Source organism: Polistes fuscatus, unplaced genomic scaffold (genome assembly GCF_010416935.1).
Source record: "Polistes fuscatus isolate 324 unplaced genomic scaffold, CU_Pfus_HIC Scaffold58, whole genome shotgun sequence".
Taxonomy (NCBI): Eukaryota; Metazoa; Arthropoda; class Insecta; order Hymenoptera; family Vespidae; genus Polistes; species Polistes fuscatus.
Window position 1 is genome coordinate 73730 of NW_025113138.1, and position 23932 is coordinate 97661.

General features: G+C 32.4%; 1 protein-coding gene and 2 long non-coding RNA genes across 6 annotated transcripts; 1 reads left to right on the top strand and 2 right to left on the bottom strand.

Moving 5' to 3' along the window:
• Positions 1–10827: 10827 nt before the first annotated feature.
• On the bottom strand, positions 10828–13615 carry LOC122522772. Of its 2 annotated transcripts, none has more exons than XM_043644044.1 (2): positions 13280–13615; positions 10828–13075 (listed from the first exon to the last, which is right to left on the bottom strand). In XM_043644044.1, the coding sequence occupies exon 2, from the start codon at positions 12366–12368 to the stop codon at positions 11127–11129; it is 1242 nt and encodes a 413-aa protein (XP_043499979.1). In that variant the 5' UTR covers positions 12369–13075; positions 13280–13615; the 3' UTR covers positions 10828–11126. The 2 variants fall into 2 exon arrangements, with proteins under 2 accessions (XP_043499979.1, XP_043499978.1); XM_043644043.1 differs by having other exon boundaries at positions 13181–13615.
• Positions 13616–14950: 1335 nt separating this feature from the next.
• LOC122522781 lies at positions 14951–17195 on the bottom strand. Of its 2 annotated transcripts, none has more exons than XR_006305153.1 (4): positions 16940–17195; positions 16676–16793; positions 15829–16156; positions 14951–15425 (listed from the first exon to the last, which is right to left on the bottom strand). It is a non-coding gene; the product is annotated as an uncharacterized LOC122522781 (long non-coding RNA). The 2 variants fall into 2 exon arrangements; XR_006305152.1 differs by having other exon boundaries at positions 16676–16854.
• Positions 17196–19411: 2216 nt separating this feature from the next.
• Positions 19412–23725, top strand: LOC122522780. Of its 2 annotated transcripts, none has more exons than XR_006305151.1 (5): positions 19412–19758; positions 21394–21648; positions 21749–21823; positions 21967–22236; positions 22304–23725. It is a non-coding gene; the product is annotated as an uncharacterized LOC122522780 (long non-coding RNA). The 2 variants fall into 2 exon arrangements; XR_006305150.1 differs by having other exon boundaries at positions 21445–21648.
• The last annotated feature ends 207 nt before the right edge of the window (positions 23726–23932 follow it).

The following is a 23932-nucleotide window of genomic DNA, read 5'->3' on the forward strand; positions in this document are numbered from 1 at the left end:
ACAAAATACAAGTAAAACTACCTTGATATATATATAGTCGCACTTAAGACTTAAACACTTACTGACTTCTAATAATAAGCCTTGTACAACTTCTAATAATGATAATGATCCCTGCACAACTTCTAAATAATAATCCGTGTACAACTTGTAATAATAATCTTGAATAATAATTCTGAATAACCCTGAATCCGGTCCGGTGCCCGTCTCTTATACCCCGCATATCGTGGGGGAGGAAGGACTCTCCTTTTCCTACAGGGCGTTTCCTACCGATTCCCTATTGGTCATCTCTATTTTCCCCTTTTAACGCCTGTAACGCCTTAGCGAGAGAGTATCTTTCAAAGCTATCGGGATTTTTCCCGTTTAAAATTACATTTGTTTACCTAAGGGGGGAACGACCATGAGACCCCTTCTTTTGAGGAGACCGAATATCTTAGAATTTTATTTTATTATATGATTTTATGATATTTATTATCGGTTTTTCCTTTAGATTATATTACTTATTTATTTAGGTTTTTTTCCTTTAAATTATATCACTTATTTATTTAGGTTCTTTCCTTTAGAATTCTTATACAAATAGTTTCTATCTCGGCTGTAGGCTGCTCGGTTCGGCGTAATGTGACAAAAGTATTGCTCATATAAGTCCATACAAAACTTAGACAGCGCATAATTTCAAAATCGATGGTTTAGATTATAATTCTAATTTAGAAAAAGAAAATGAAAAAGAGTTAAATCTAAGATAGATTGATTACAATAAAAATGTGGACGATTTAACAGTTAAGTTGAACTCATAAAAATATAAAAAACGAAAGTATAAGAAAAATTAAAAAGAAAATAGTTTAAGGAAATGCGTTCTTTAATTCTGTTATAAAAGTTCAATTTAAACAGTAATTTTATATTTTGTTAAGAAAATATTTAAAAAAAATATTTATTTCATAAAAAATATATTCAAGTAAATTTAAAAATTTTAACTATTTTTTACTTACTCAGCATTTGTTCAAGTAATGAGAACGATTTAAATATAGATTAATTATCAAGTCGTGATTTTAATTCTTATTTATGTAAATTAAATGGTAAATTTGTATTAAAAGTATTTCAACTTTTTTTTAAAAGAATAACTGTTACTACCCAACCAGAAATTTTTCTTATATTAGAAGAAGCAAACATTTTCTATTTATGTATAAATATATGAGATAAAAGTATCAGTTGAATTCAATAAATTACTGTTACATAAGAACTAATTCAAAATTTCAACAGTTTTCTTTAAACCCTGATGTAAATGCTATATGCCCTTGAATTTCAAAAAACGTGGCAAACATTAAAAATACGAAAATAAGTTTACTTACTGTAGTGTCGCTTCTCTGAAAAATAATACCAATATTTTTATTTACATTATTTAATAAACTTAAAAATGTTGATTAAACTAAAATGAGCTCAACTAACAGCTACAACCACTGTATTCCTTTCATCCCTTATATTCTCTTTTGAATATTTTTCTCCGTCAATAAATAATTCTCCTTTAGTACAAAACAATAAATAACATATTATTTAATATTGTTATAAAAGCATTATTGTCATAAATGTGTAAAAAAAAGAATTGTGTTATAAATTTATTAAATTTATCTGCATTTTCAGCTTTCGAATTTTGAGTAATTATATTTATTTCATACGTTCCTTTTCTTCTTTATTATCTTTACAAATAACAATTATATATGAACATAAGCATGATATATATAATTGTAAACGTCTTATGCAGGTTCGTGCACGTTGGCGCCTGCACTAGTGTGAGTGCGTGCGGATGTTTGTTAGGATATCGATATTCTTAAGATTAAGTGTGAAGAACATAGGCTGTATGCGTCACCCGTGGAGGGAAGCCGATGCTCCGTTGTTCGATGGAAAAGTATAAAAGGGTAGGCGGACAATACGGCGTGGGGTCAGTTCAGTATTTGTCGGTTCTTATGTTAGTTATGATGAGTGAGGCTTAGTTTATGTTAATGGTTGGCTCGGGAAATCTTACGTCGAGAGAGTGACTTTAGAATAAATATATATATACTGATACCAAAACCTCGCCTCTTAATTCTCTTATGAAACCCTTCTTATGATTCTTATGTATCTTACGGTAACGGGTTATTACAATTATTAAGAATCATCCGCTATTAAAAGTAACGGTTTTATGAAATCTTATGTGGTGTGGTTTACATAATATAGCAATTATTTAGATAAAATAAAGCAATTTTAAATAAGAATGTGCTTTTTTATTTATACCTCATTTGTGATATCATCAAGATATGATATATATTTCTGGAGTTTTTATTTCCCAAAGATATATTGAAAAAGATAATATCAGGATGTAACCAACATTTAAAGAATCTTTTCATACATCCCCCTGAATTTAAATAACAATAAAAATAAGAAAAAAGAAAGGAAATAAAATAGTATTACAATTATCCAAGAATTTTCAATATAATTACTATAACATCAATTTATCAAGTTTACATTTTGAATTGTTCTGCAAATTTAGAATTGTGTCTAACAAACCGTCTATCAGTAAAAAATGTAAACATATTTTTAAAAATTTACATTGTATTTATATAAATTTAATAAATTTAAAAAAATTTTACCGTATACCATATCCAAATTATAAAAGTGTACATAATGCGAGAAATGTCTATTTTTTTCTCATTTAAAGATACTAAAATTCTTGTTAATGTTATTAAATGGAGTCGCGTCTTAGCATTCGAAGTGTACGGACGTTCAGAGTGTAGATCCGCGTGTTTATAACTTTATTGTTTACATTTTATGTATAACGAAAGTCGCGTCTTAGCATTCGAAGTGTACGGACGTTCAGAGTGTAGATCCGCGTGTTTATAACTATATTGTTTACATTTTATGTATAACGAATAAATTCGTTACCTGGTTGTTTAATTTTCAAATTTTTAACAAATCGGTCACCAGCTCATGGCAATAAACCATTCGCATATCCTTGACCGGGATATGCAAACATCAACCACATTTCCACCATGGCAAAAGGTTACTACTCATAGGCGTGAGCATGCTTCTTGTAGCAATAAAAGAGCAAGAATAGATGATGATAACAACAATGTTCCTCGAAGTAATGGAATACCCGAAACCGTTAACAGATTCTCGGTCTTAACTTCAAGTATAGTCACAGATTGCGATATGCCGCAAAACGAACAAGTGCAGAAAATACCACTACCTCCTCCAATTTACATAGATGACGTCCTTGACATTCAATCTTTAACTAAATGCCTAAATAATGCAGTTAAAAAAGATAATTACACCTATAAAATTAGTAATAATCAGGTTCGTATATTACCAGCAGATGCGGACTCCTACAGAAATATTACTAAAACCTTAAAACATTAAATGCTAGCTTTCACACATTTCAATTAAAACAAGAACGTTCGTTTAGAGTTGTGTTACGTAACGTACATCACTCTGCTGATTTGAACGACCTGAAAGACGAACTAATGGAGCTGGGTCACGAAGTTGTAAACATCAGTAATATTTATCACAGAGCTACACACAACCCACTATCCATGTTCTTTATTGACCTTAAACAAAAACCTAACAACAACATGGTCTACAATATAAAAAAACTGAATAACACAATAGTCAAATTTGAATCACCACGTAAGAAAAAGGAAATTGTTCAATGCAAGAGATGTCAAAAGTATGGTCACACTCAAAAGTATTGCAATCGCAATTTTCAGTGTGTTAAATGTTCTGGTCAGCATGCTACGGCAGATTGTAAGAAATCTATAGATACTCCACCAACTTGTTTCCTCTGCGGTGCCAACCATACTGCGAACTACAAAGGGTGCCCTTCCTACCAAGAGATGTACAAAAAGACGTTTCCAACACCTAGAATAAGGAAAACTGTAAATATTCAATCTAATCCGAAACCAACCCACCGGTAAACATTCAACGTTACGCCGACCAATCTATGTCTTACGCACAAGCCGTAAATAAAAATATACAAATATCAGATACTTCAAATCCGCAGCATTCAAATAACGTAAACAATAATAACGGCTCAAGTCTTACAGATTCTATAAGTAGACTAGAAAAACTCATCGAAAAACAAAGTGAACTAATAAATAAACAAATCGAACAATCAAACAATCTCATTTCATTATTAACGGTAGTAGTAAGTAAGCTGTCGTGTACTAATAAATAATGAAGACATTACGCATTGCCTTTGGAACGCTAATGGCCTAATGAAACGTAAATTGGAGCTGGAAGCATTTTTAAAATTATATGACATACAAATTATATTAATATCGGAGACACACTTTACGGTTAAAAATTATTTTAAAATCTTCGGTTATAAGATGTACTCCACGAATCATCCAAGTGGAAGGGCACATGGTGGTACTGCGATTCTAGTTAAATCTAACATAAGACATTACGAGCTTGCGCCATATAAACAAGATCATCTTCAGGCAACAAGTGTCATGATATATGACTGGCATTGCCCAATAGCTTTCTCGGCAGTGTACAGTCCTCCTAGACATACTATCAAAAAAGAAGATTTTGATAATTTCTTCGAAAGTCTAGGCTCTAGATTCTTAGCCGGAGGTGACTTTAATGCCAAACATAACATCTGGGGTAGTAGAATTATAACACCAAGAGGTAAAGCACTCTCAAAAAGTATCGAAACTAATAGATTATGTTGCATTAGTTCAGGTGAGCCTACCTACTGGCCAACTGATGTAAATAAAATCCCTGACTTGCTTGATTTTTTTATCGCTAAAAATCTATCTCCTCGATATATACAGGTCTGCTCTTCATTTGACCTTTCTTCCGATCACACTCCAATCATAGCAACAATAAATACAACTATTATCGACAAAAAGCCACCAATCTCCTTATACAATAGACTAACAAATTGGGATTTCTTCCGCGAAACATTCAATAATACTGTTGATACCACTTTACCATTGAAAACAACTGATGATGTGGACCATGCAGTAAACCATTTAACGCACAACATAATAAATGCAGTTCGAGCCTCTACACCTTCTCTGGAGTATATTTCTGGTCATGACTATCCTGCATATATTTTAAATAAAATTGTAGAAAAACGTAAGTTGCGTAGAAATTGGCACAATAGTAGATCTCCTGAGGACAAACGTAAACTTAATAAAGCTACCAAAGTGTTAAAAAAAATACTGCAGAACTTTAAAAATGAAGGTCTTCAAAGTTACCTTCAGAACTTAACTCCTACTGCAGACTCTAACTATTCACTCTGGAAAGCAACAAGGCGTTTTACTCGTCCAATTCAAGACATTCCACCTATCCGTCAGTCCCAGGGTGAATGGGCAAGAAAACCAATAGATAAAGCCAATCTCTTCGCCTCCTACCTGGCAGATGTATTCAAACCATCTTCACCTTCAGTACCTGCAGAAGATGAAGACGTCTGGACATTTATGCACTCACCTTTCCAATTATCTCCACAAATAGAACCGTTTACCTCAATGGAAGTCAAAGCAACAATTGCATCACACGTTAATCCGAAAAAAGCACCTGGCCTCGACTTAATCAACGGAAAGATGATCAAAGAATTACCAAAAAAAGGAATAGCGTATATTACCTCACTATTCAACGCCATTTTACGCCTAGGCTACTATCCTACTTCATGGAAAGTAGCAGTGATTACACTCATTCACAAGCCAGGTAAACCACCTCACGACGTTACGTCATACCGACCAATCAGTCTCTTATCCTCTTTATCTAAGCTATTTGAAAAAATGTTCACTAATCGCCTATAAATGTCTTGGATGTCCCTACTCTTCCCGACCATCAGTTCGGGTTTCGGAAATACCATTCAACAATTGAACAGGTCCATAGAATAACTCGTCAACTATCGCAAGATCTTGAAAAGAAAAAATACTGCTCCGCAGTATTCCTGGACATAAGGCAAGCTTTCGACAAAGTCTGGCACACCGGACTACTTTATAAACTTAAGAAAATATTTCCATATCCTTTTTTCCTGATCCTTAAATCCTACCTTACAGATAGAAAATTCATGGTTAAATATCAAAACCAATTCACTTCAGCTTATCCAATCTTGTCCGGTGTTCCACAAGGCAGCGTACTTGGGCCCATACTGTACACAATTTACACGGCAGATCTACCTACCTCAGAAGGGATAACTACTGCTACATTTGCAGACGATACAGCTCTGCTAGCATCTGAGAGTGATCCACAAAACGCGACTGATATTCTCCAACGTCATTTGCACTTACTAGAAAAATGGTGTCAGAAATGGCGAATCAATATCAACGAAAGTAAATCAGCTCATATAACCTTCACATTGCGCAGAGGCACGTGTCCCCCTGTGGTCATCAATGGGGTAAATATTCCTGTTAGAGACTCGATCAAATATTTAGGTATTATCCTAGACAAAAGGCTGACATGGAAGCAACATATACAAACCAAAGTAAAACACCTCAAAGAACGAGTAAGAAAAATTTATTGGCTGTTTGGTAGATCGTCTAAGTTAGATTTGGAAAAAAAGCTCGCTATCTATAAAGCTATTCTAAAACCCATATGGACTTACGGAATCCAACTATGGGGAACTGCGAGTAACTCCAATATAGAGATTTTACAGAGGTTCCAATCAAAAACTCTACGAAACATCTGCAATGCCCCATGGTACGTTACAAACGAAAGAATTCATCAAGATTTAAGAATATCTACAATAAAAGAAGAAATTGTTAGCTTCAGTGAACGCTACAACTCCCGTTTAGCCAAACATCCCAACCCTTTAGCAAAAAATTTACTGGAAGCAAATGAACTAGTACGAAGACTAAAAAGGTTCTACCCTTCTGACCTTAAAACAAGATTTGAATGATTTAAAACATCGTAATATTATTTGAGTCTAATGTATTATATCCACACTCACCATTGTAAATCTTATTTATTTACATTCCATGTTATTACATCACGCCAGCCTAAAGTACTTATAATTCTCGTCGAGAATTGATTGTATGTTCTGTAATGAATAAAAAAAAAAAAAAAAAAAAAAAATGTTATTAAATGTGTGTGGGGTTTTGATTATCAAGAAGTATAGATATGAATGTGTGAATGGTATGAGTGTGAGAATGATTGAAAGGAATGAAAGAATGCATCGGTCGAGGATAAAGAAAGGGACCGTTGCGTTAGATAAGGATATTTGTTTAGGTTTAGGGTTACACCGTCTGGAATTTGTCGCCTTCAAGTGGGCACGTCGAAGCCTCTCGAGCGTTCTCGATTTTAAGGTGAAAAATCGGGAATCGGGAAGATCGGGAATTATCGGGAAGTTTCCGGAAGGAATGACGAGAAACAACGAAAGACGATGGAGGGGATGTAGGGTATAAGTAGGCGACGGAGAGGACTGGCGGCGTTCGGCGGGCGGTGCGTTTTTCTGTGAGTTCAATAATAATTGACGAGTGATAAGTGTAACGGAGAGTACGGAAGACAACGGGGAACGGCGAAGGATTACGATAGGCGACGACGAGTCGGATTCGGGTGTTCCTTGCGGTTGTTTTCGGACGTAGGGGGTTACACTTATTGTTAGCATTAGATCATTAGATTATAGATACTTACTATATTATTTCTTACAAACATTATACCTTGTTATTATTTTTTAATAAATAAATACTTTACTGTTACCATTATAAATATATATATCTCTATACGTAAATCTTACATATGTAATAATTACATCCATGTAAGATTGAATAAGACTTTCACCAAAAACTATTTTTAATAATATTCGATGAATTAGCCATTTGGACACTTTAAGTAAAATAACAATACTTCATTTATATCTATTATCTTCCTTTTTTAAGATATTTATAAATTAAAAAATAAGGAAAAAGAAATCATCGTACATGCAAATACATATACAAAATGTTAGTATCGTTTTCGTACAAATGTTGTGAAGGTATTCTGCAATAAAAAAAAAAAACAAACAACTGTTATATAAACATAAATCATTTAAATTTCCAATAAAGAACTTATGGACATAAGTTTATATGAACTTTTTTCATCTATTTAACCTCAGTAATACGTAGTATAAGATTGGTCTAGACGTTTTTGAACATCTTATATAATTATGTACTAATTAGAAACATAAAACGTGTATCTATACTTTACCTGAAGCAGAAAATATACTATTGCCACCAATAAGCTTAAGAAACTTCATATACTTTACTTTTTTCAAAAGTATTAGAATTTTGAAATATGCTCTAAAAAAGAGATGAACGAATCAAAATAAATTATAAGTAAGAAATAAAACAAAATCAAAAATTCATAACACTATTATAAGTAAATATAACAAAACTGATGAAAATCTTACCTTGATATAATAAGATTCTTCCACAACTATAAATAATTTTGTATCTATCCATAGAAGAGCCACGACGATGATATTCTTTATGGTCCTAAAAATCAATAATTTGAATTTAAAGAAATTTTATTAACAGAAATAAATGTAGATATTACATATACATATCAGAGACTCACGAAAGTTGCCACAAAATATATTATTAATTATAATAAGTGTATTACAGAACACTTACCGACATATTATTAACATTGGATAGAGTATGACTCTGTAGATTATACAGGTATAGTTTCAAGCAAATCGAAATATGTATACAATAGTTATGATTTATTTCTTACAAACGTAACGATTGTAAACGATTGCTACAAAAGGATTTGGAGAATCGAAATTTAAAATATTACTAATAATGAAAAATATTACTTTATTCCAGAAACAAACATCATTGCTAATAAATTCTTTGGCGAATTTTAATCTTTTCTTCTTATTAATATCACTAATGTATGGCTTCTGTGTATCTGTAGTACACTTATTATAATTAATAAAATATTTCATAGCAAACTGTTCAAATACTTTCGTGAGTCACTGTAAATTAAACGTTTACCTTCTAAATCACCAATAAATAAATGTTTGCTTCAAATTACAGGATAAGCTTTTGGTCCTGCGAATATATTTATCGAATTATACCGATTACATTTTTTAATTAAATATTTTATTACAAGATATGATATAACTATTATTGTCGTTGAAACAATAATTGTTGCAATGAGCTCCGTGATTAATTCAATCAACTGAAAATTATAGAAAAAGTTTAAATATTTTAAAATAGTATTATGATTGTTTATTTAAAATTGCTAAAATTGATATAGACATTAGGTTAAAACAGGAGAGAAACTTGCACTTTCCTTTCTGTCTTTACAAAAACTGAGCAAGCATAAAGAAAGAAACGAGACTATTTAATGAATATAGATAACAAACTTTGCACAGAGATCAAAGATAATGGGTTTGCTGACGACAAAGACAATAATATAGGCATACAAATTTCTCTCAGAAAATAAATATTATTTAATTAGCATAAAACATGTTTATAGAAATCATTTCGGAAATCTACACTTTGGATACTTGTATGATCGATAAATGCAATAATAAAACAGCAAGCTTTTATTTATATTTTTTTATTTATTTTTTATTATTTTTTATTATTTTTATGTTATTGCAAAACTTTATTTTCATATTACAGCAGATTCCCACGATAAATTGGCTATGCGTTCCATGAATTCGTTTTAAATGAAATTATTTTTCTATAACGTGATATTTTTTTTTTAGTTTTTGTTATTGAAAGATATTTTATGTAACCCTAAGAAAAAGATACGGACTGAATAAATACCGGTCCACTTACTCTTATAATTAACACAGTTTTATTAATTACAATATAATATTGTATAATATTATCAGTCTTTGCTCTTAACTTTTTAACTTTCTGTTCTCTTTTTTATCTGTTGGTCACACACATCCACGTTCACAACTAATTATTACCCAAATCTTCTACACAAATCTTTCAATTGTCGATCGACTTATCTCTTACGCTAACACGCATACAGGTGACTAGCTAGAATCTTCCATCCAATAATATTATAACAGTTAATATATCATAAATGTTACGGGCATTTTATTATTATAAGTATTCTATAGAAAGTGCACCTTTAACGGTCACCCAGAGGGTTTTAAATGTGATTCAATTGGCAGTGTTTGGAACACAGACTGGGTAGAGGGAAAGTTTTTCAATGTCATGGTTTGTTTTACATACAATAGCTTAAGTTCATTTTGTTTTTTCCTACACTTTGTGCTTTAAACACACATAACTGAAACAATTTTATAGACTGATCGTAACCTTTTAGGTTTTCTATAGAATAACCGAAAAATCTATGGAATATTTGTTTTAATAAATGTGTCGCAGGGAAGTTAGAAAGGGTAAGAATTTAGAACGTTAATTCGATCTTATTGAACGTTTCGTCCAACACGTTGTTTTGATTACGTGTTTAAATATAACAGTTTATGATGTAACGATTTGTAGATGTTAAGTATAGTTTTATTATTCAAAAAATATAAGAATGTATGTCTTTGTAATAATATATAAGAGACTCTGAACTTTAACGATCGAGTTGCTGAAGAATTCTCGATGAACGGACGAAACGTTCAATAAGATCGAAATAACGTTCTAAATTCTTACCCTGTCCAACTTCCTTGAGATACATGTATTAATAATTTTATTTTTGAACGTGATAAACAACTAATTGATTCGCTTTAATATTATAAATGTATACATATCCGTGTATATATATATAACAAAATACATACATTGCCCGCAACATAAAAATTAAAAGAAATTCTACTTTTTAGATATTTAAAGATATTCTTGATAAAAGTGTTTAAAACTAAAAATAAAAAAGTAAACAATAACGAGACAACAAAATTACTATCAATGAAAACAAAGTTATATCATTGGCCACGCGAGTTATTTGTTTTGTACGTACAAAGGTAAGAACCGGAATTTTCTTTCCGAAATGTCAAGAGTTTGTTATTAACATACAAAATACAAAATGACTTAGGAACTATTCAACAAGAGTAAAACGCAAATAGTAAAACACGTCGAACTTGACTATTCCTTGAGTGGTTCTCAACGTCATTATCTGAACTACATCACACTCCAGAGTGAGTGAGCATTTACATTAAATATCAGAGTTGATCATGTCGATTTGGGATTTGTTTCGAACGTTCATGCGAGCATTTCATACCTCGGAAATGTCGCTATCTCTGAGCCAGAAGGAGGGAAATAATTATCGCCAAGGTGCAATGCTGTATGATGGAATGTACCGCATATACGACAAGATGAGGACCTGCATGGGCCTTCATGTTTTCGTAAACACTTTTGACACAATTTCAGATTCATAATAGTCTCCCATCTGCAGGGTATCGACATCTGTTTGAATTGGGGACATCGGTACAAAAAATGATTGTATTTTCTACAGAGTATACATTTAGGTGCCATATTCGTAGGAGGACGCTTACGTGCCTTATATGAACTCCTTTGCTGCCGCGATGATGGCGTTCTCGAATCGTGACGCTTGCGTTTCCCGCTGAGTTCAGTTTCCGTGGACGACGAAGAACCCTTTGACGCGGCGAGACGGAGTATGGTTTCTTCCAAAAATTCAAAAAGCTGCTCGATGGTCGGATAGACATCTGGGTTTAAGCGTTTATCCCATTCCTCTCTAATGACATCCGGTAAAGTGCGTTCGACCAAGCGGACTTTCAGAGCTTGTGCTGACATGTCAAAAGAATCGATAATGTTGATGCGTGCACGGGCATTGTCTAATAGTCGCGTTAATCCTTCGAATGACGAATTTTCTTGTTTCGGGGTGTTTATTAGGGCGTCGAACGATTGCGCTAAGATCACACGTTTCCGATCGTATGTGTCTAAGAGCACGTTCCACGAGACCTTATAATTCTCCGCGATTAGATCGTACATCTCGAGTCTTTCGAGCGGTGTTCCTACTAGCGAATCCCTGAGATACAGCAATTTCTCAATATCGGTTATATCGGTACGCGAATCTATTAAAGTTAAAAAACTATTTTTATAAGAGATCCACTTGTTTATATCTCCATCGAATTTCGGCACGTCGATTTGCGGCACGTCGATGGTCCTATTTGCGTTCGTTTCACTCGCGTCAATTTTTGTTCCGCTCTCGTCAATTTTCGTTCCTCTCGCATTAATTTTTGTTCCGATCGCGTAATATCTATCTAAAAGAATGTCTAAGTCATTGAACTCCTCCTCTTCGGGGCCACTATCAATACAATCCTGATGCGATTTTTCGTATCCGTCTATTTGTTTGGTAAGTCGCGCGTAACGATGTATCATTTCTCCCGCATCTAGTTTTCCTTCGTTAATTAAATTTTCAAAATACGTTAATCGAATCTTTAAAGCCTTTCGTTCCCGTCCGAGACGTTTAATAGGATCCATTTTACGCGATATCGTTAAATGGTTTTTTTTAAGAATTTAGTAGTCTTTATTACCTACGAATATAATAATTGTTCGATGCGTAATTTCTTTTAAGAGCGCTAGTTTTTCGTCTACGCGTCTACGAAGTTGGCAAGTGGTGGGGATGGGTCGTTTATTCCTACTATACGTCACGTGTATTCTTTGATGCCTGCTCAACAAAGGTATCGATATCAAACAGTTGAATCGCCAAAATATGACCGTTTTATGTCGGAAGACAAAATGCTCTTCGAAAGACGAAAATGACCGTTCTCCCTCCTCCTGCTTCGACTCACAATCAGACAATACAAAGAAAATGTTCTCGTTTCTATCAGAAATTCTAATACGGCAATTTATGTTCGAGTAGCCGAGAAAAATGAATACAATATGCTACAAAATGCACGTACAAATGCGCATCAATACGCTAAATATATGTAAGTATAGATATGCGCATGGAAGGATTAAATCCACTTATCTTAAATTACGAATCTCTCGTTGCGAATGGCAAGGCTGGGGTGGCGTGGATGTTCGGAAAATATGTATGGCTCGAAATCCTTTGTTCTCGGCGTAGAAATATCGTCCAGATGAAATCTCGCTTAAATTAGGAGTCGGGAATTTACACCTCACAGAAGAAGCCAAAATATATCCGCGCGAATTTCTCCAACGTGAAATCTTCTGGTAATTGTAATAATCTAGTGATAAGAAAGATAAGGATTAAATTAGAATAACAAATAAAAAACCTAATCGAGCCAATAGTAATAGAAAAATTTGATTGACTCGTCAGGGAAAAGCCTTACCCTGGATTATTATTCAAGTAATACAGAAATGAACAGCGTCCTAGCAACGTTGAACACGTATCTGACCTCTCGATAGTTACGGCGCTTCTCGCAGCTTACCTGGCTTATATACAGAGGTATAAGAGGTGTCTATATATCGTTCGTATAAGGAGATACAGATGATGCCTATATTTCGCTTGTATAAAGGGGCCTTGTTTTCGTTTATTTCGTCTTACGAGAGGTCTTTATGTGTAGCCTCTATCCGCTGAGTTTTCCCATGTGTAGTATAATAATAAGATGATCTTGCTTCTAATCGAGATGTATCCTCGTGGATGTCCGACATAAGAATAAGAAAAAAATTCTGGTTAGCTGGCCCAGCTGTGCGGCATACAACGGAGTGAAGAGAGGGGATACTGATCGTCAAGTTCTACCGCTTGATGGCAGCATATTACTAATATCGTTTGGCGCAAAATTTGAAATAGTTTTTAGAGAAAATAAGAAATAAGACTGATTTAAATCATTTTCTTTAAAATGAATCATTTATAAAGTTAAAAATTATTCAAAACCGAGTGAAAAAATCCGATTGAGAATAAATCAAGAAGAATCCTAAGTGTTATTTCTTTTAAAAATAATATATAATAGAGTATGCTGCGTAATATATCGTATGTTTCGGTTGTGCTTTTGAGTGAATGAATGTGTGAACCTATATAAAATAATAATCGAACTGGATAAAAATACGATGCTTAAATTTAGTATTCCTTTTGTGAACTCTTACATTTCCAAAAAATGAAAAACCCCGAATTATCTGGGAATGAGGAATTGATGCAACTTTTAAATCATTAAAACCATCAAGTTTATGTTTTGATCACTTTGATGAGCGCGAAATTATCAAAAACCATGAAATTATTTGCACAAGTAAAAATATTATTATATTACTACTTCTTTTTTCTTTTAGTATTTTTTTGTTGAAATGATTGAAAATAATATACCTATCTTTCTTATATATCTTTCTTTTTTCCTATGCAACGAAGCCAACGTCATTTCAATTAATTTTTTAATTGGTCATTATACCTCAAGAAATATATTTTTTAATTGAACTCATCTTTGTTCTCTCAGCTTGTCATTTTTATTTTGTTCAATATCAACATTTTTACGCCAAGCGATCTTGGTATAATGCTGCCGTCTGGGTTAAACTTGACTAAAACGGATTCCATTAAAATTTCGAAAGTTCAGGAATGATTGAGGCGCGCGTTTTAAATATACTTTAACAATAGATATATGAATGTTTTGTTCATTATATGTATATTATTTTTTATTGACTTACAAACATTGATTGAATGAAAGGTGGTGTAGAGAAAGTACTTAATATTTACGTATATCTCATTACGTAACTCAAAATCAACATATCTTATTAAAAAATATTATTGTTTTCTATATATACCTTACGAAGTTTACTAAATACATACCAATAGTTAAACGTCCTCCAAAAAATACTTGTTTTCTGATTTTTTCCCACGTATTTAGGATTTGGCCACACGGCGTAGAGATGAGAATGAGTAGACTATTAGGTTATTGGATTATTGAATCATTAAGTAAAATTTTAATAGAAAGTAGATTAGGAATTAGAACGTTGTAAAAACTGCATTTTGCGAATGTGTATTAAAAATTGTAATTAAGCTTTGTGCATATCCAAAATCAAGTTATATTATTATAATAATTTTTATAAAATATAACTCGCTAATCGTGCGATTATACTCGTAACGATGAAAGATCTGATTTTGTCACTACGCATGTAATCAAATAGATTACAACAAAATGAGTTATACTCTAATTAACAGACAATTATTTTACATACGTATGTTACTACGTACAATCCGATTATAGTAAATCCTTATAAACAATCATTATACCGAAATATTACTTCGAATAAAATTCTTATTAAACCTACTTCTTCTTTTTCTTCTGAAATAAAATGTTAAATTATAAGGGAAACACGGGGAAGATTACTTTTGTCGATTTCTTCTAATTTGATCACGTCACGAGTTATGGTCTCCTACAAGAAAATTTTCTTCGTTGCAAATAATCTCATCCTCGCAAGAAACCCATCGGTGTGTGCACAGGCGTTTTTTCTTCCTACGGAACATCTACGTAAACTGGATCACCTAAACGTATGATACCACTTGGTCCTCTCAAAGCAAGATGAATTCCCATAACTAGAGTCTCACCGATAAGGGAACAAATTTTTGGATCAACAATTTGCCTATAACTGTAAAAAAAAAGTAATCAATTAGAATATTTGAAATAAATTATTCACTCATAAATTATTGATAAATCCTATATTATTTATGAGAACTACATTAAAATGTTCTCGAAGAAAAATGATTAAAATAAATCAAACATTGTCGAGCTAATCAAATTTACAATTAAATGCAAAAATTAAAATTATGTATAGAGAATAATAAGTACATCTTTTTAAAGTCTTTAATATAATAATTTCATGAATTTTTTGAAATTCTATTTCCATATTTTTTATAACAATTTATATTTAAAATAAAATATTTAAGAAATTATTTAAGATTAATGAAGAAAATTTGTTACGTAAAACGTAACAGAAGAAATAAATCGTACTGTAAATTTTTCGAGACTGGTTGGGCGTTGAATAATCGTACCTTAAGATGCAGAGAGAATATCATCGCACATTCCTGGAAGTCATAAAACTAGCAAACAAAACATGCAAACAACCCAGGTATGAGTTTTTTTCGCCACATGGTTTCCATTACATCTACGAAAAATGTTAACCTTCTGCATCTATTGACTATGGGGGTGGACTTGCCTGCTATTGGTCAGTCAACCTAGAGAAGGGATAGCAATCATCTTCTTACTATAAAAACCCACGAAGCACCATCATTCATTCACTTATTAATTCATTCCAAAGGAAGAAATCTACTGCACCGACACCAACAGTTGCTGCCGTAACGCAGGCGAGTCTCGTTTTATCTGTAAACAAATGTAAGATCAAAAATAAATAAAAAGACATATGAACTTGCTTCTAATTATAAATTTGACTGATTTGATCTAATTGGCTCAAAAAAAAAATAAAATAAAAAAAGGAGAAGTCGAACTCGTTAGCTGTTTTTAAAAATGCATCGAGCAAATGGTAGTATGCGATGATCCAACAAAGATGCTTTTGAATGACAAATTTCGTTAACATTAATCGAAAGATCATACACATGTTTTATAACAAGATTGTATTGTTTTTTTACGCAGTAATTAAAAAATTATTTTAAATTAAAAATTTATGTTTGAACGCGTTTCGATATTAAATGAATCATCATGAAATATTCCAAATAGTAGTGATCAAAAAATATATTACTGACAATAAGAGAAATAATTCCAAGTTTGGTCACTACATCATAAAGAGGATCGAATGCTTCGGTTATTGTGGTTCCGTCAGCTGGTTGTTTTATTGGAAAACTTATAATGTGTGTTTGTTATAATATTTGAGAATTTGCTTACCCTAGCTCGTTCGAGGACGATTTCGTTTAGCAGTTTATTATAGTTATTTTTTAATTTTATGTCTCTTTCCTGTCTATCCCTTTCGGTACGGAGAAGTTTTTCGCAAAGACCGGTTGCGCTGTACGGCAGCGTAATCCGCGAAAACGTGAGTAAGATTTTTTGATTTATTATTTATTAATCTAGTAATTTGATTTATTTATTTAATAACGTTTAACAGTAATTATTAAACGATTTAAGAATATAAAGAGATAGAACGGTAAGCACCTATAATCTAAATTCACAATCTATCGCCACAAGATATTAGGTATTACTCTTAACGCCGTGATTACAACCGTCGTAATTAGCGAAGAACACGCTGTACTCGACTCTTCGTTGCCTATCGTCGTCTTTCGTGTTCCTTCGCCGTCCCTCGTTGTCTTCCGTCTTTCTCGTTTCCTTTCACACTCAACAATCATCGTATAAACAATTAACTTCATCGGGCTGCCCTCACCGGCCTTTCTCGTCGCCTATATGTGCTTAACATCCTCCTCTCCATAGTCTCTCGTCATTTCCTAGCATCCCTTTAGAAACTTCCCGATAATTCTCTTCCGAAAGACTCTTCCTACACTTTTAGATCAAGACCGTTCGAGAGACTTCGATAGGGCCAAACAAAGGCGACAAGTCCAAACGGTGTAACCTTACAGCCTAAACAAACACTCTAATCTAACGAAACGGTTTCTTTCTCTTTCGTCACCGATATATTCTCTCCCCCACCTATACTCATACCATCACACATATACAAATAAAGAATAACATTTACTTGGGGATATTATAAAGAAATCATCTATTAATAATTCTAGAAACTTCGATAAGCAAACTTCTCGAATTCCTCAAACTCCACAGTATTTAATGCAGCACATTATTGAATTTGCCTCGAAAGCCGTTATCGGGAAATAAGTACTAAGCATAACATTCTATTTAAAAAAAGAAAGTTGAAATTTAAATCTCGGAAGCGACTCCACCTAGCAACAAAAAACAAAAGTCAGTTTTTCTATCCTTAGGTTATATAAATTGTTTTTACATTTCCTAATTTCTAATTATATATAGAAAAAAATTAAAATTATTACAAAAAAATTAAAAGCAATAAATTTTTTTACATCTTGCACAAATAAAGGAAGATTTATTACTTAAATTACAAATTCATCCTGTAAATATCATCCTAAAAAATGTCTCGTTTCGGCACGTTAAAAATTAATTTTTGTTATTTATTGGATATTATTTAATTTATAATTAGTAATTTTATTACTCGCGTAATAATGTTGATTTCTTAATAAAATTTATATCGTTAGTGCAAAATTTGAAAAAAATCTGAGGTGGGACTCACTGACCGTCTCTTTGTTTAGGATAGAAAAACTTATAAAAAAAATAATTCCCCAACGAAGAATCGAACGTTAATAACCAGCGCGAGAAGCGAAGACGTTACTACTTACGCTAACGCACCACTTGATAACAGCTCAATTTATTTCGTACAATTCGTAAGACTTCGAAGATGAATCAGAATGCATTACTGTTTTCTTATAACATAATAAAAATGAATTAAAATTATGTATAGACAAAAAATAAATTCCACGTTTTTAGAATATCCTTTCATATATATCTTGAATTAATTTTATGTGTGGTTATAAAATTCTTCTTTTTCAAATATGTATTTAATTTGATAAACTAATAAATTTTTACGAGACAAAAAGTCAGTAATTTAAAATTTTATAAAATACATAATTTAATAGGAAAAATATTTAAATTTTAAATTTCGTCTTAAAGAGAATATGTATTCAATTTGATATACAAATAAATTTTTGTGAGGCAAAGAATTTATATCAATTAATTATTCTAATTAATTTTATGGCGAGACACAAAATTAATTCATTATTTTTACTCTCAACTAAATAATAATTGTTTCTGTTAAAATGAATTATTTTTTTTTTTACTCAAGGTTCATTATTTTTGACAATAAATAAAGAAACGGCGTGCCATAAGCATCAAGATTCGATTTAAAAATGCCGCGCTTATACGCCGATATATATAGATATACAAAACGCTGGACGCTCGATGGCCAAGACGTAAAATTCTGGCTACCAAATGAAAAAATATAAAAAGAGAAATATCAGAACGCTCAACAATCGATGGCCAAGGACAATAATACTCGTTATCGCATGATAAATAAAAAGAGAGAAATATCGGTTTCTTCTCTCACTCGCACTCACATTCATGATCGTTCGTTTGTGTTCAGTAACACGGATGCTGGCACGCACACTAGCCCGCTCGCGTGTAAAAGCCGACTGAGAGGCGGGACTTGCTTTTCCCCACTCTTACAATTACTTTTACCACTCTTTCTCGCTTATTTTTGCAAATACGAAGATAAACCTTAGAACATTTTTTATGTATTTTTCAATTCTCTACAACTTTTGTTTGAAACTTTTTTCGATTAAATGCCTAGATTCTAAGATAAGGCCATATCTTACCCTTTTTACCCTTTTTCTCAAAAACTTGGGATCCTATTGCAAAAAAATTAGCACCAATCGATTCAGCGTCGTCGACTAACCCTTAGATTAAAGAATCCAGAATACGGCTGAAATTCAGAAATTTGACCCCTTATTGAGCACACTATATGGGACACCCAGTATATATATATATTTATTTGCACTGTGTACTTGCTCTGGTCCAGCGTTCTACGTGTGTTGCGTGTATAGTACGTGTGTGTGTGTGTGTGTGATGTGTGCGCGCGCGCCTGCGTATTACGAAGAGACTTGGAAAAAGGCGTCATAGCCAGGATGATGTATTGTTAACGTGTATCGTTTATGTGAGTATTTTTATCATTTTAATAAAAACAATTTTCAAGTATGCCGAAAACTAATGCCGAAAAGTGTCGTGAAAATCGGCAGAAAAGAAAAAAGAAAAAAATATTAAGGAGGTCCCAAAAAGTTGAACGGAACGTATTCGTGAATTTCGTGTACGCCGAAGAAGGTTATTAAATGTGCGAAATAATATTTCTAATGCGCTTAATAATAATGCGTCCACTGTAGAAAATAGTGAAAACGATCATCGTAAGTACTTAAATATTTTCTAACCAACAAATTTCGTCCTTAATCCTTACTGCTCGTAGATCACATGCATAATTTCCATACATCGCGTGTATAACCTTATTTATTATAAGGCTTACATTTCGTTTCGAAAAACAACGATAGAAAATTTTATCGTTGTCAAAGAACAATAGTATCCACAATTCAATTGCTATCTGAGTTTCCAAGACTAAATTTGAATCGACTTAAAAAACAATTAAGAAATTATTATATGATTTTATAAATACAAGGAAAGGGTTGTCACTGTTTACCTTTAACTGCTAAAGTTTGAGGTTATGAACGGGATCTTCAATTAGACGGAATAGCATCGTCGTCGAATTTTCTTATACTTTCCGAGACATTGATGAAAACATTGTAGACATTCTAAATTTTGATATTGTAGTTCAATATAAAAGACCACATACGAGGGCAGGTAGAGTTGCAATCTTTTGTAATATAAATGATGGAGAACTTGTTACTCCACAATTAAAATATCAATGCACAACAATTGAAATTATTGTCTGCTCAGTTTTCTAAAGTGGGGGAAATATGTATTTGTCAAAGTAGATTGGACAAGGGTAATTCAGTTATAATTGTGGCAATTTACATTTATCCCAACCAATCAATAAATACAATTATTGAATTCATCCACGAGAGTTTAATAAAGTACACACCAGAAGTATTGCGGATTCTTAAAAAAGATTACGATAAAATTCCAATGATTTTAAGTGGGAATTTTAATCTGAATTTTACATTGGATACACTGCGTTCCTTTGATTGAGTTCCTAAATACCAAATTAAATTTAACCCTTTGCGGTCCTATGTCGAGTGTGACTCGACATCGCTTTTCGTTCTGGCGCGTCCTATGTCGAATGTGACTCGACATCGCTTTTTGTTCTGGCTCGTCCTATGTTGAGTGTGGCTCGATATCGCTTTGTATTCTGTATCAAGTTTCACCCGTCTATGTCTCAATCTTATGTCTTATCATTAGTAAGTTACGTTAGTAAGATCATAAATATTTTTCAAAGTAAACGCTACCAAGCGGATAAGCGACTAATGAAATCTGTACGGACTAGCTGGAATGAAATGGTGAAGAGCGCTTGATCCGCAAAGGGTTAAAAATGTGCCGCGCTAAATCAACAACCAAAACACCAATTAATGCTGTATTTCAAAGATATATTAATCAAATTCAAATCAAAATACTTATTCCATACTTTAGTTACCATAAGCCATTCGTGTCATTTGTTAAAATTGAAAACTTAGAGTCTACGTAATGTAATATATGTAGAATAAAATGTAAAATAATATTTTAACTTGTGGTAATAATATTATATAAATAAACCTTACAATTATCCTACTTCTGATACTCTACATTCGTCTCATTCTCTCGAAGTCTAGTTTTCTGAAAGTTTCACTTCTACCGTGTATGAACTGCACACATGTTTTTTTTTTATAATAAAGTAATATACAATCAATTCTTAGTCGAGGATTATAAGTAATTTTTGCTAACGTGATACATTGACATGAATTGTTACAAATAATGTTACAAAGATTAGTGCAAACGGATGTAATTGTTAAAGCATATAACCATATTATTAATTAAGAAAATTTTATTCCTAGGTCGCAAGAGTACAAAATTTTTAGTCTATCTACCAAATTATAATTTTTCAGCAAATTATTTGCTAGATGGTTTGGATGGTTTATTTACTTATGAAAGAGAGAATACTTTGTAGTGGGCTCAGGCCTACATGCTTCTTCTTTCGAGGGAGGAGTGAAGACGCTGTAAAATGTTCAGTGATGTATAGCGTATATTAAGGAGCATCCCATGAGCAAAAAATCTGTGTAATTGATCAATTACATTTGTACTCGCTACAAGTATGTATCATAATTTATTTTCATAATTATAATATCCATATTACGATATTCATACAGCTAACTTAAATTTTTGAGCAATTATCCAAGTATTGTGTTTCAGATAGAACAAGAGAGAAGTCTAGATAAATAGTGCGTCTCAACCAAAACCTGGTTTTCATTTATCTATTTTAATTTTGTAAGTATCCTTTTATAAAATAATAAAAAGTTCTAATAAATATATATATTATATATATATAAAATTTCTATTAGATAAAATAATTATAAAATACTATTACTAAGCAAGTTATATATAATATATATGTATTCTATTGTTTATAGATTTCAAGATGCCGAAAATAAATTATCAAATCTCAAAGAAGAGTACTGATCAAAATAAAGCAACGAAAGTTAAACTACCACAGAAAACTGAAAAGGAACGTATTCGAGGGTAAAGAGCTCGAAAGCTTTAAAAGGAAATACAGCAGCCCATCTGTGAGATGTAAATTGAGTGTTGTAAATCAGGATGCTCCCCAACCTGGTATTAGAGAATGCTGATATATTGCCAAATTATCTCACTCAGCTAAATAGCCAAGTTAAATCAATGCGAATGTAAGTTGAAGTTACTGATCAAATTATTATCGTTCAGGCTGATGTACATCAATGAAGTTTGTTTCAGCTTCTACACAATCTAGGCACAAGTTTGCATTGGCAAAAGAAATGTAGCATGGAATTATATACCAAAGAAATCAGGTGCATAGTGATGCCAAGAGTACAGACTGTGGCAAAAAGTGATGGAAGACGCCGATGCTATTGTCATTGAAAAACCAGGAGAATCTCCTGTTACTACTGCTTTCTCAAGGGTCAAATTGAATGCAATGCAACTGGATCCACGAACAATTTTAACCGAAGTAATGGAAATAGAGGCTGATATCCATGATAGTTGCAGAACTATCAACATCAAATGTTCGATCGATCAATCAAACTGATGTAGATCAACAAATACCGTAAAATGCTTATCACAAATATTATCAAGCTCATCAGGAATTTACAACGAGATTCGTTCGCAATAAATTAGGTTATATTTGCACCATTTGTGATAAATTATGGTTTAAAGAAGATTTGAAAGAACTGCTAGATGCACATCATGAAATTCTACCAGACATATTTATTGAGAATATTCTGGTGTGCAACACGTACTTTTCTACTCTGAACAAACAAAAAAATTCCAGCGATGTCTACTTGTAATGGATTTAAAACTGCTACAAGATCTTATTGCGGAGAGACTAACCTCACCATGTTGATGGACAATATGGTATATATGGACAAGTCTTCAATGTACCGGTATCTGTAAACACAACGATTAAAATCCTTCCAAGAAATATCAATGATGACTACTGCATAAATGTGCACATCAAGCTCAGGAAAATTCATCGGACAAGCTATTTATACAGTTTGCTCGATAAACAAATGATAAAAGCTTGGTTAGAAGTTTTGATATCATCTCAGTTTTACAAAACATACAACATCGACATTGGCAAAACAATTTTCAATGATGATTAAGTTTTGCCAGAAATACTTCTTTTCTTATTTGGGTCAATACCAAAGATTTAGAGAAGAAATCAATGTAACACTATTTATGATGCATCGAGTGAGCTGAGGAGATTGGATTTACAGGCTGCAACTATACACCACTTATTATACATGGCAATGAAAATTATGCAACTACGAGCTCGTGATTGTCTTACAATAGCATTTAAATATGTGGGAAAAAAGACCATGTTCACTCTGCAGCAAATCGATGATCAGTATATCAATAACTATATTTTTGCGCTGCTTATGTAGCTGAATATGTTAATAAAACTTACAAAGTAGTGAGCAGTCTTCAATGGCTAATCATTCAAACTGTGAACGAGTATCTGGAATTCGACATTATTGACATTACACGAGAAATTTACATCAACATGCTTAATAATGTAGAATTGATTAGTCAGGAGGCAGATTGGTATTTGTTACATGAGCAAATGTCAAAATGCTTCACTATCATAGTTGGTATTCCAACAGCATGGCCTGTTGAACGACAAAGGTTAAAAAAATCAAATCAAGAACTAGAAAAGATGACTATTGAACAAGATTCGACAAACATCTGAAAAGATAATTGGTTTGACAAATATAAGAAAAGACATTTGGATTTAGACGACATTACTTTAACGCAATTTATTGTAAATAATACAGTTCATTATATAAATTTTGTCACATTATAGTCACATTATATAAATTTTGATATGGAAAAAAACAGAATGACACA